At 43.4% G+C, this 12,153-nt stretch overlaps 1 protein-coding gene across 1 annotated transcript in view; it reads left to right on the top strand.

Annotated features, from left to right (window-relative positions):
* The window catches only part of LOC137378595 (uncharacterized), a 207,407-nt gene that overhangs the window by 85,114 nt on the left and 110,140 nt on the right, over positions 1-12,153 (top strand). Inside the window, exons 27-35 of the mRNA XM_068048896.1 lie at positions 1,356-1,374; positions 1,714-1,803; positions 2,562-2,808; positions 3,427-3,666; positions 7,417-7,603; positions 8,076-8,207; positions 9,379-9,613; positions 9,722-9,836; positions 10,256-10,292. Of these exons, the coding sequence (XP_067904997.1) occupies positions 1,356-1,374; positions 1,714-1,803; positions 2,562-2,808; positions 3,427-3,666; positions 7,417-7,603; positions 8,076-8,207; positions 9,379-9,613; positions 9,722-9,836; positions 10,256-10,292 (1,302 nt within the window). The remainder of the gene's footprint in view (positions 1-1,355; positions 1,375-1,713; positions 1,804-2,561; positions 2,809-3,426; positions 3,667-7,416; positions 7,604-8,075; positions 8,208-9,378; positions 9,614-9,721; positions 9,837-10,255; positions 10,293-12,153) is intronic.

Raw genomic sequence — 12,153 nt, forward strand, 5'->3', positions numbered from 1 at the left:
CTCCGCTAGAACCCACTTTGTGCATGACTCCTGAGGCTCAACATCTCTAGCGAGCTGAGCATGGCTGCTGCAGTCCTCTGCCCTCTGAAGGGTTGGCCCACAGCTTCCACTACCACCATCACCTGTTCATAGTGGCATGCTCCTCACTTGTGCCAAACACTCTAATCATGATCATGGGCCCACCGAGGTACCAGTATCTGTGCTGGTGGAAGCTGTGCTGGACTCTGGTGGTAATGCATCCTCAGACTGACATACTGAGGCATTCACTATCTCGTCTGTTGCCTCCTGGTCTTTCTCGGCATAGGTCCTGTAATGTAGAGAAAACATAAGTCAATGAAGGTCCCATCTCTCTGTGGCTCCTTCTCACTATTTGTATCACCGTTATAAAAATGGACGTCTGCATAAATCAATCTAGATAGGATATTTGTTATTTCACAGTCAAATGATTTACGCATTATGCGTTCACTCTCTCTTGGGCGCACCCCCATCTTGCCCTCGGTTACTGCAAGTCCTGCAGACACTCAAGCAATTGCCAGAGCCTCTTCCTCTATTGTCATCAGGTATGAAATGATGGCCACTCCTCCCCCTCTGCACTCCCTGTCCTGGGTGTTGTGTGCCGTTTTCCTGCAAGGAGAAGAACAGGAGTTTCAGGATTCCAAGGATTCCCATCTACATCAGAAAAGTCTTTGCATCATTTAGCGCTGTGGGACAACTTTAAGAAGGGACTACCTTAAGACCAGACTACCTTAAGGGCTGCAAGTGCAGATCATTAGAGGAAATTATGTCGAGTCACACATGACCAGTCAGTTGTGGGATAGTAAGCCCAATAGCCCGAGATAGTAAGACGGGTTCAGGTGTGCTCATGTAATAACTCTTTATGTATGTAAAGGGGAAGTGGAGGGGTGGACTAGTAATCCAAAACCCAGGCTAATGCTCTGGGAACATGGGTTCAAATCCCACCATGGCAGATGGTGAAATTTGAATTCAATTAATTTTTTTCAATTCTGGAATTTAAAAAAATAGCTACTATAATGGTGACCATGAAACCATTGTTGATTGTTGTAAAAACCCATCTCGTTCACTAATGTCCTTTAGGGAAGGAAATCTACCGTCCTTACTTGGTCTGGCTTACATGTAATTCCAGACCCACAGCATTGTGATTGACTCTTAAATGCCCTCTGAAATGGCCTAGCAAGCCTCTCAGTTCAACAGCAATTAGGGATGGGCAATAAATGCTGGCCTAGCCAGTGACACCCACATCCCACAAAATGAAAAAAAAGATCCAATTCAGTTATAATAAAACCCCATGTTTATTTAAGATATTGCTTGTAGCCCTGTGACTCTTTTAACAACAGATTACACAACAAGGGACAAGTAATATTACATTGGTGGCTGCGTCAGGATTTTTTTTCTGAAGACCACCAAACATCACATTGTGGCAACTTTTGATTTTTCTGGAAGAACATGTAAAAAGAGAGAACAAGGAACAACAAGGGTGACTACCTGAGTGGCCAAAGATCCAATAGGAGAGCAGCGAGCAAGGGACTCCACAACACTGCAGTGAGGCAAGAGCATATCCAGGATCCGAGGAGGTTGGAATTCTGTGAGTACGGCAGGCAATTTGCTAGGACATCAGAGCTTTCATCTATCTTACAGTGGATCAAAAAATTTTAAAAGCAGTAGTTGAAGCTATTGATGTTTTGGATTTCCCAGTTTTCTCTGCTTCATGGGCAAGGCGTCAGCCCTAAAAGAGAATGAAGGATTTTACAGCACCGTGGGAGGCCAGCACAAAGTTAAAAACTGGTTGTGGCAGCTGCTAGTACTGGAAGCTCCCAGCCTCCTTAAAAAATGCTCTATTGAACAAAACTGTTCTTCATTGAACTAATAAGAAAATTCCACATCTTTGTCAACAAACAGCCTGTGTGTGCAAACACAGAGCTATAGTCTTTCACTCTTAAAAGGGGCAGGTACCAAATCCATCTTAAAAGGGAAATAAAAGAAATGTGCCTGTGAAAAATACAACCTGTAAAATTCTGTATTTTTACCGGAAAAAAAAGGGTCATTATGACAATGGTTTTCAGATATCCAATTATGGACTGGAAGGTGTCAAACATAGCATCTGCATTTAGACTATTCCGACAGCAAATGGAGCGATGTTTCCTGGATATGGAGGTCACCGAATCAGTGAAACAAGCTACCAAAATTAAGATTGCACTGGGCAATGAAAGTTTGAAATGGTTCAATACCTCAGGATTGTCAGATGAAAATCTGAAGGACTTTAATAAGATCTGGATATTCTTAGAGCAGCAACTGACGGTACAGCTAAATTTCTAAGTACATAGGCTTGAGCAGTGCTTTGTGGTTAGTATCCCTGCCTGTATGTGGTAGACTGGGGTTCAATTCCCTGACAGGGAGGTGTGTGCGTTGTAAGGCTGTCTGAGGGCAAAAGGGACATCTTTTTCTGATCAGCCATGATCTTATCGAATGGCGGGGCAGGCTTGAGGGGCTGAATGGCCTACTCCTGCTCCTATTTCTTATGTTCTTATGATCTACTGGCAAAGGCAAGATGAGTCCATTGAGCAATTTGTTGCAAGGTGTCGAGACAAAGCTCAACATTGTGGCTTTACTAATACCGAATTGTCAGAACGAGTTATAGAGCTCATAATTACGCCTAACCCACTAGATGCCTTTCAAAAAGACCTGCCAGAAAAGAAGAAAGGACACGCCATATATGCACTGCTTGATGATGGAAGGAAATTTGAAGCCACCATGGCTGGGCACCAGCTTTGGTTGCGGCTACGTCAATTTGTATGGTTACCAAGGTGCAGAAGTCTGCTACACCTTGTGGCAAATGTGGCTTTACTCACCCAATTCCAATTGTCCTGTGTATCAGGACCTGTGCAAAACTTGTGGGATGCAAGGACATAGGGCAAGGCAGTGCAGAAGACTGAGCTCAAATACTGCACACAAGAATGGTGTCAGATCACAGGCAGAGACAATGTCTGCAAGAAAGGATGGCAAATGCAACAGAAGCCCAAGCAGGTACATCAGGTCAGAAGAGAGACAGATTGCTAGGAGGACACTGATGAAGATTGTACTCTTGTGATCAGCAAGCAAACATTCCACGATAGTCAATCTGGATCAGCATGTCAATGCTATTACACAATCTGGGGCATTCACCATTATTGGGATTATATTTCCACAGAAGAGTGGCAAGCTCAAGCTCAAAGCAAAAATTGACACTGGAGCACTGCCATTTTCGTATACTTAAGGATGTGAAGTCAAAGACAGGGGAATCTCTGGTGCAATCCACCACAGCTAGGTTGATGGCCTACGATGATTCTCCAATCAAGTACATTGGAATGATAACCCTACAGTACAGCTATGGGAGCTCCAAATGGCTACCACAAATGTTTTACATTGTAGACACAACTGGACCAGCTGTCGCAGGACTCCCAGCATGCCGAGGTCTACGAATTTTCACAACTCATGAAGTCAATAACGCACCAAAGATGGCAAAATATCCAGGTCATGTGTATTGGGTCGGTCCATGTAAAAGAAGACACAAATGCTGGCAGTCCTGGTACGAAGAGACGGTACAACCGGGAGTCTTTCCTCAGACTTCAGTTCATTGCGGCAAGTACCCAGAGGCCAGAGGGATTATCGGTGATTGGTTATGTTGCCAGTCATCATTTATATGAGCTTTCCAAATGAGGAAAGAGACTCACAACAACCAGATCGGAATGAATAAGCAAACCTCCTCTATGTTTTAGAGACTGTTACATTTGCTTATCTGTATTTGTTTAATCATGTATAGTTAGTCCAAACCACAACTTATATTTTAATCGTTGGTAAAAAGGGGAATGTTGTGGGATGATCTTAAGAAGGGACCTTAAGACCGGACCACCTTAAGGACTGCAAGAGCAGATCATCAGAGGAAGTGATGTCAAGTCACACATGATCAGTCAGTTGTGGGTGGAGCCCACAATAGTAAGACTGTTCAGATGTGCTCATGCAGTAAGTTTTTATCTATATATGTTCCAGTTCAGTTATAATAAAACCCCACATTTATGTTGAATAGTGCTTGTAATCCTCTGATTCTTAACAACAGACCACACACCAAGGTAATATTACGAGCATGCCTCAGACTAATAATGCTGTGGTGTCATCCTCATTTCTTCCCTGAGTGGCAATGATGTTTATGCATCTTTTGGTCATGGAGTATAGCAAGGCGCACAAGTCTCAGTATTGCTGGGAATTGTTATTGCTGCATCATTGCAGTGCTGAAGCCAGCTGCACTCACCACTCCTTCACAGGGCCGCAAGTGGAGTTAAAGCCAATCACCTTCACAGTCCTTAGGAGGCTGTTGAAATGCTTCCGGCACTGAATTTGGGTCCTTGCTACAACACTGTGACTGGAGACATCCTGCGCCACCTCCAGCCATGCTTGCTTTGTCTGTGCTGCTGGCCTCCTCCTCCCTCTGTCAGTGAACAACATATGACTGCGGGCCCTCATTGCCTCCAACAGGATCAGAATGGAGTCATTGAATCTTGGGGCTGCTTTTCTGTGTCATGCCTCCATTCTGATCCTCCTTTTCTTTCCTCACACTCAACATAATGACTCCTCATGCAACCAAAGTCAGGAATGGTGGAGGCCCTTTAAATTGGCCATCCAACTTCAAGCTCCCGCCTCCCGATCCCTTCTGCTGTCCCTAATTGGACAGTGAACACGGAGACATCCTTCCGTAGGATCCAATCGATGGGCGCATGTCACATAGAGCTGGGACTTGGAAATAGTTCCAACCCTTCATTAAAAACTAAGGCAGTAAGATTCCGCCCAAAGATTGGTGGTATAACAAGTAGTGTAAGTGGGAGCATAAAATTACAAAGAGGCATTGATAGATTAAGTATGTGGGAAAAACTGTGCTAGATAGATATCAACATGGGTAAGTGTGAGGTCAGCCATTTTGAATCAAGAAAGGATAGATCTGAGTATTATTTAAATAGTGAAAAGCTAGGAACAGTCGTGGTCCAAAGAGATTTAGGTGTCCATTAACATCAATCATCAAAATGTGCTGGTTAGGCACAAAAAATAATCAAAAAGGCTAATGGATTGTTAACTTTTTTAACTAGAAGGTTACAGTATTAAAAGGGAAGAGATTTTTCTGGAATACTGTGTACAGGTCTGGGCACTGCACCTTAGAATGGATATATTGGCCTTGGAAGGAGTGCAGCGCAGAATCTGATTTAGAGATACAGCACTGAAACAGGCCCTTTGGCCCACCGAGTCTGTGCCGACCAACAACCACCCATTTATACTAATCCTACACTAATCCCATATTCCTACCAGATCCTCACCTGCCCCTATATTCCCCTACCACCTACCTTTACTAGGGGCAATTTATAATGGCCAATTTACCTATCAACCTGCAAGTCTTTTGGCTGTGGGAGGAAACCGGAGCACCCGGAGAAAACCCACGCAGACACAGGGAGAACTTGCAAACTCCACACAGGCAGTACCCAGAATTGAACCCGGGTCACTGGAGCTGTGAGGCTGCGGTGCTAACCACTGCGCCACTGTGCCGCCCAAATCACTGGAATATTACCAGGTGTCAGGTGTTAGAATATGAGCAGAAATTACATAAATTAGGCTTGTATTCCCTGGAATATAGATGGTTAGAGTTGATTTGAGTGCAGTTTTTAGAACTTTGCATGGAATTGACAGGGTAAATAGAGAGTAAACGTTTTTCTCTGGTGAGGGAATTTAGGGCAAGGAGATATAATCTTAAAGTTAGAGCCAGGCCATTCAGGAGAAAAGTTAGGAAACACTTCTTCATGCAAAGGATGGTAAAAGTGTGGAACTCTCGCCCACAAATGGCAGTAAACACTAGTTCAATTAATAATTTTAAATCAGATCAATAGATTTTTGCCAGACAAGGGTATATAGGATATGGAGCCATGGCATGTGAATGGAGTTAAGATTCAGATCAGCAATGATCTCACTGAATAGTGGAACAGGCTCAAGGGGCTGAATGGCCTACTGCTGTTCCTATGTTGGTAGGAGAACAGAGCAAATGAATGGGGTGGGGGGGCGGGGGGGGGGGGAGACAAGTAAATAACAAACAGACTGAGAGGAGTGTGGCAAGTGTGAAGAAGAGAAGGTGACAATGTAAAGTGAAAGAGCATTTGAGAGTAAGTGGGAAAAACATCAAGCAGCGTGCCAGGGAAAGTGTGAGCTAGTGATAACTGAAATAATGGGGTAAACTTCCAAGTTGTGGTGCATCCATTAGTCTAGTATTGAGAATGGTCTGTCTTTTATTAAAAACTGCCCAATTTTCATTTACATTTTAAGTGGTTTCTATAACAAGTGGCTGATCACAAAACCATTTTTTACCCTGGATAGCAAGTTGAAAATCTACCCCAATGTCACTATATGAGAGAGAGTTTATTTACATACTCCAATTCACTGTGTGTATTTATAGATATAGGCTCTGTGTTTATGTCTGCCTGTGTGTCTGTTTAGATTAATGTGTATCTGTATTCAGAAAGATAGATCATATGCTGCTGTTTATTTCCATACATTAAGAAGTTTTTGTCATAGTTTCAAAATGATGTATGTCTCATAATATCTGCAGTGTTTTGTTAATGTCTTACTTGCCTCCTGAAAAATATATTATATTTTGACTATCAGATCAGTGCAGGTGTGTGAAGAAAAGAAGAACATTGAGGATTTACCACCTGCAGTGTGAGTCTTCCAATTCTTTGCTGAGAGAGAAAGTGAGAGTGGAAGTGGGAGAGATTGAGAGAGTGAAGGAATGAGAATGAGAAAGAGAGAGAGAGCATTTTGAGAAGAGTGAACTTGAGCAGGGAGCTCAAGTGAGTGTTTGATGGGATGGTGAGTGAAAAGGATAGAGTTTGATGGGAAAGGGGGTCTTTGCGTGATGAGTAGAATCGCAGATACTGGCAGCAAGTGAGATTGAGGAAAGGTAGAGGGAATGAAGTTGTGAGAAGAGTGATGATGATAAGGGAGTGAGTGTGGGCAAAGAGTGACTGGCAATTCGACACATGCTCAGTGTAAGATGATTTGTATTTCATTTTCTGCTTTCATTTTGCTTGGCACTAGAATTGATTTGAAATTTAGTGAATGTTTCTTGAAGTTATCTTTGACAAATAGTATTCACAATAGATTTGAGTGATGTTCAGGAAGCTCAATAATTACCTGATTTGAATCTGTATGTTTGTAATGTGTGGGAAGACTGTGTCGAGTCAATGCATCGTGTGTTGGAAGCAGTAATGAATGCATTTTTGCCGTGTGGCTTTCTGTACCATGGCACTGATGCAATGGCGTTGGCCATTCTCTCTCTGGAAGGCGGTTAACGCCTGACGTCCTCTTCTTGAGCCTCCTGCTGTCTCCTAGCAACCCCTGCCGCTCGCGTTCGGTCTCCTAGCAACTGGGGCCGGGCCGCTGCTGTCCGGAAGCAGTGGTGCTGAAGAGACGGGGGCTCGGGGCGAATCAGCAGCGCTAACCCTGCTAAATCCGCTTAAACACACGGGAGATATCCGCATCTCTGCGGCAGGCACCGAGCTTCCAGAGAAGCTGCAAAGTGCAGGGAAAAAAACTGCATGAAGGGAGATCTCATGCGGCGGGCGGTAATGTAGATCAAACATCTCTCAGCACAATTCTAGAATGGTTACAGCACTGAAGAAAGCTCAGTCTTATTTCAAAGAGCATTTTATTTGCAAGGAAACGTTTTGCTCCCCAAAGCATTAAAGCTGGGGTGATGGTTTTCACGGAGCAGCCGTTGGGGTATTTTCGGCCTATCTGGTTGGGGTAGATTCCCGTCCTTTACCGCCTGAACGAAGCTCAGAGAGGAAAATCCCGATCTCCGCCCGACCGGAAAGGACTGTCGGTCTGTGAGGTGGGAGGGGCTGGGGATTTAAAATAGGAGCAGAGTTCCCCCATTCCGTCACCTTTCTACACCAATCCCGAAGACTCGACTTGAAACTGCCCAGTGGTGTAAGGCTGAATTTTGCGGTTATTCCGCCTGTCACGACTGCATGTGTGGCCTTGATTAGTAGAGACTATGTACTTGGAAGAGAAACTTTGTGCTTTGGGGAAAGCACCTGACGTGGGAGTTGTTACACTTAGAATATCGCGTGCAATTCTGGTCGCCACACTACCAGAAGGACGTGGAGGCTTTGGAGAGGGTACAGAAAAGGTTTACCAGGATGTTGCCTGGTCTGGAGGGCATTAGCTATGAGGAGAGGTTGGATAAACTCGGACTGTTTTCACTGAAACGACGGAGATGGAGGGGCGACATGATAGAGGTTTACAAAGTTATGAGCGGCATGGACAGAGTGGATAGTCAGAAGCTTTTTCCCATGGTGGAAGAGTCAGTTACTAGGAGACATAGGTTTAAGGTGAGAGGGGCAAAGTTTAGAGGGGATGTGCGAGGCAAGTTCTTTACACAGAGGGTGGTGAGTGCCTGGAACTTGTTGCCGGGGGAGGTGGTGGAAGCAGGAACCATAGAGACGTTTAAGAGGCATCTTGACAAATACATGAATAGGATGGGAATAGAGGGATACGGACCCTGGAAGTGCAGACGGTTTTAGTTTAGGTAGGCATCAAGATCGGCGCAGGCTTGGAGGGCCAAATGGCCTGTTCCTGTGCTGTACAGTTCTTTGTTCTTTGTTGTAAGGTCAGATAGGCTATGTAGCAACAGAAAACAGAAATCTTTATTAAAGCTTGTTAAATCTTTGTTAAAGTTAAATCTATGACTTCAAGTGTAATTCTTTGAGCCTGAGATGTGACACTGTCTGTTGTAGAATCTATCAAATTCATTGGAAATGAAACATGGGTGGTTTCTATAACTCGCTGATGACCCACAACTCCAGTTTTATCCCTGGGGGGCAATTAAAGTTTGAGGAAACATTGGAGGCCCTCACAGCAGGCATACGAGGACCTCAGAAATAGCCTATGACACAATCAGGACCTCAGCATGGTTCCAACCTGCAGTCATGTGAGTTTTTCCCAGTGCCAGAGAAACCTCCGGGTCCCACAATAAAACTTGAGCCTTCTCCATCTTGGGCTCCTCCTTTCTGCCCATGCAGTCATCTCCAGACCATCATGTAACTTCTTACTTTAGTGTTGGGGATCATTCCCTCCTCCACCCACCAGCCAGAAAGTGATTCCCAGTGGGTTTGGACGGGAGTCCATCCTTGAGTATGAAAGGTTTTAAGTCCTAGGCCTCATGTGGTGCCATGGATATAAGCTTGTTGCTTGGTCCATCCCCTGTACGCCGCACATGCTTCCCCAGTAAAAACAGGGCCTGAAATTTGACCGCATGTTGAAAATAGAATCCATTTGATTTTTCCTCAGTTGAACTGGAGGAAAATCTAACCCTGCCCCACATTCATGGTGGCTGGAGCATTATGACCAGACACCTGCCAGCAGGCCTCCTGGGAGAGGCAGAAAACAGAACGAAAAGATGGTCAACAAGGGAACAAATCTGGAAAATTCCTCTGATACCTCCTGCCCCCACCCAGATGATGAAAACCAACCCAATTAATCACATTGACCATGTTAGCTATCAAATCACCTGTCTGGTAGAGGTGTGAAAATCTCCTGGCAAAATTGTCCTTTCTGTGCCATGTCTGGATGATGCTTAATACCCAGGTGGTAAATGTGGAGAATCTATGCCATTCCCTTTTGTGTTTTCCAGTAACCTGACCGGCATTTACCCAAAGGGGAGTGATCAGACTGAGCACCCAAAGCCTGATGAAGAGGCCACTGAAGATCAAGTTACAGGAGCTATTGAGACCAGCCCCCATCAGCAGGTACAGGGGACAAACAGTGTAAATATCACCTTAGTGCACCACCTGTAGGTAATAACATTACTCTTAAAGAGTAATGTTTCTTATAGAAAATTGGCAATTTCTTTTAGATTTACTGGTGGATCTCCTGTGATGTATCTTCCAGTAAATAAGAGGATACTCTCTTTTATAAATGGCAGGAGAATTATACCAAGCAATACATAGTCGTCATGATATTTAAATTGTGCCCAAAGTGTGTAGTATTGGTGGAGCAATGGTCGATACAGACAAACCAGAGAGAGTGTCAAAAATTCATATGTCATTCTATATCACATAAACAAAAGAAAATTGACGTACACTTTTTTGTGAAGGTAGTAAATCTTTAGTCACCTGAATATTTCATAATTCGTGATGATTTTTTTCTCTGATTTTTTTCAAATAAGGAGGAGGCGATTTTGAAGACTGAGTTGGATCAAGAAGGTAAGTGTTCAAAGTGCAACTGCACTTAGTGGGAGAGGGTCATTGGGGTTATTACTAATGCATCATTTACAGTTTTAATGGCTGCATGGATCTTTGGACAATCTGAGGGAAGATTTCCTCTGAATGATGTCGCTAGTGTTCTTTATAAATGGATTTAGAATTTTAACTGATGCACAGAATAAATCTTCCTCTCTGTTAAGTCACCTTGATGTTTAGAACTGATATTCAAGCTGGACACCAGCTAATTTCAGAGGTGCAAGACAAAATTCACTGTCTCTGCTCCTGGGCAATATATCTTTCACTGATAATGAGCACCAGTCAGCGATAGAGCTATTACACCATAGCCCCAAATCTCTAAGCCACACTCCTGCCTAATACGGCTCACTGATTTGCTCTAAAAAGAAATTAAGAGATTAAAAATCTGAATTAGTAACAGGCAATACTGAAAGTACAGAGCAGGTCAATCAGTATCTGAAAGAAGTAGGTTAATGTTTTGGATCTAACCCTACAGCCAAACGCTATGCATTTTCCGTATTCAATGTCTTAATTTCATCTTCCAGTTTAATATATATCTCATTTATTATGTGTCAATATTTTCAATTCTGCTGTTTTACTTAAACAAATGAAAAGTCTGTAAAGTGTAGTGTCGATCCAAGCGATTTGGGGGTAGTGTTTCCAATCGATGGAGGTAGGTTTAATAACATTCCACTGAAAGCTGGCGCTGTCCACAAAACTGGCCATGCCCCCAGCTCGAATTAATCACAATGGCGAGTTTCCACCAAATACGCCCATTTGCGGACTTCAAGGAGGCTGTTAAAATTAAGTTTAAATACAAGTTAACTAATAGGCACTTTTAAAAAGCCTTTAAATAATTTTAAAACGTTTATTCACAAACTGACCTCTGCACACCAATGCAATATAGTTTTTAAAAAAATAATTTTCAGTTATTTAAAGTTGTGTTGCTCACAGGTGGTGGACTAGACACTCAATAAAATGGTTATTTTTTGTAATAAATCCAGCTTCAGTTGTATGAATAAAACTACACCAGGTTACCACTCTTAAATAGATCGAGGAATTTTTTGAATGCAAATTATATTCTAAAATGCTCTCCAGTTGCACTGGTTCGTGGAAGATTTTATGTTTGTGATTTTGCAAATGAATCATAGAAATCATAGAATCATAGAAAGTTTAGGCACAGAAAGGGGCCATTTGGCCCATCGTGTCTGAGCCGGCCATAAAATGATCTACCTATTCTAATCCCACCTTCCAGCATTTGGTCTGTAGCCCTGCAGGCTACGCACTTGAGGTACATATCCAGACTCCTTTTGAATGAGTTTAGAGCCTCTGCCTCAGCTACCCTTTCAGGCAGTGAGTTCCAGACCCCCACCATCCTCTGGATGAGAAAGATTTTCTCACCTCCCCTCTAATTTTTCTACCAATCTCTTTAAATCTATGCCCCCTCGTCACTGACCTCTCTGCTAAGGTGAATAGGCCCTTCACCTCCACTCTATCCAGGCCCCTCAAAATTTGTACATTTCAATCAGATCTCTCCTCAGCCTTCTCTGTTCCAAGGAGAACAACCCCAGCCTATCCAATCCTTCCTCATAGCTTGATTTTTCCAGTCCTGGCAGCATCCTCATAAATCTCCTCTGTACCCTCTCTAGTGCAATTACATCCTTTCTGTAATGAGGTGACCAGAACTGCACACAATACTTAAGTTGTGGCCTAACGAATGAGTTATACAGTTCCAGCATAACCTCCCTGTTCTTATATTCTATACCTCGGCTAATAAAGGAAAGGATTCCATATGCCTTCCTAACTACCTTATCGACCTGTCGTGCTACCTTCAGGGATCTGTGGA

This window comes from Heterodontus francisci, chromosome 17, assembly GCF_036365525.1.
Source record: "Heterodontus francisci isolate sHetFra1 chromosome 17, sHetFra1.hap1, whole genome shotgun sequence".
NCBI classification, from domain to species: domain Eukaryota; kingdom Metazoa; phylum Chordata; class Chondrichthyes; order Heterodontiformes; family Heterodontidae; genus Heterodontus; species Heterodontus francisci.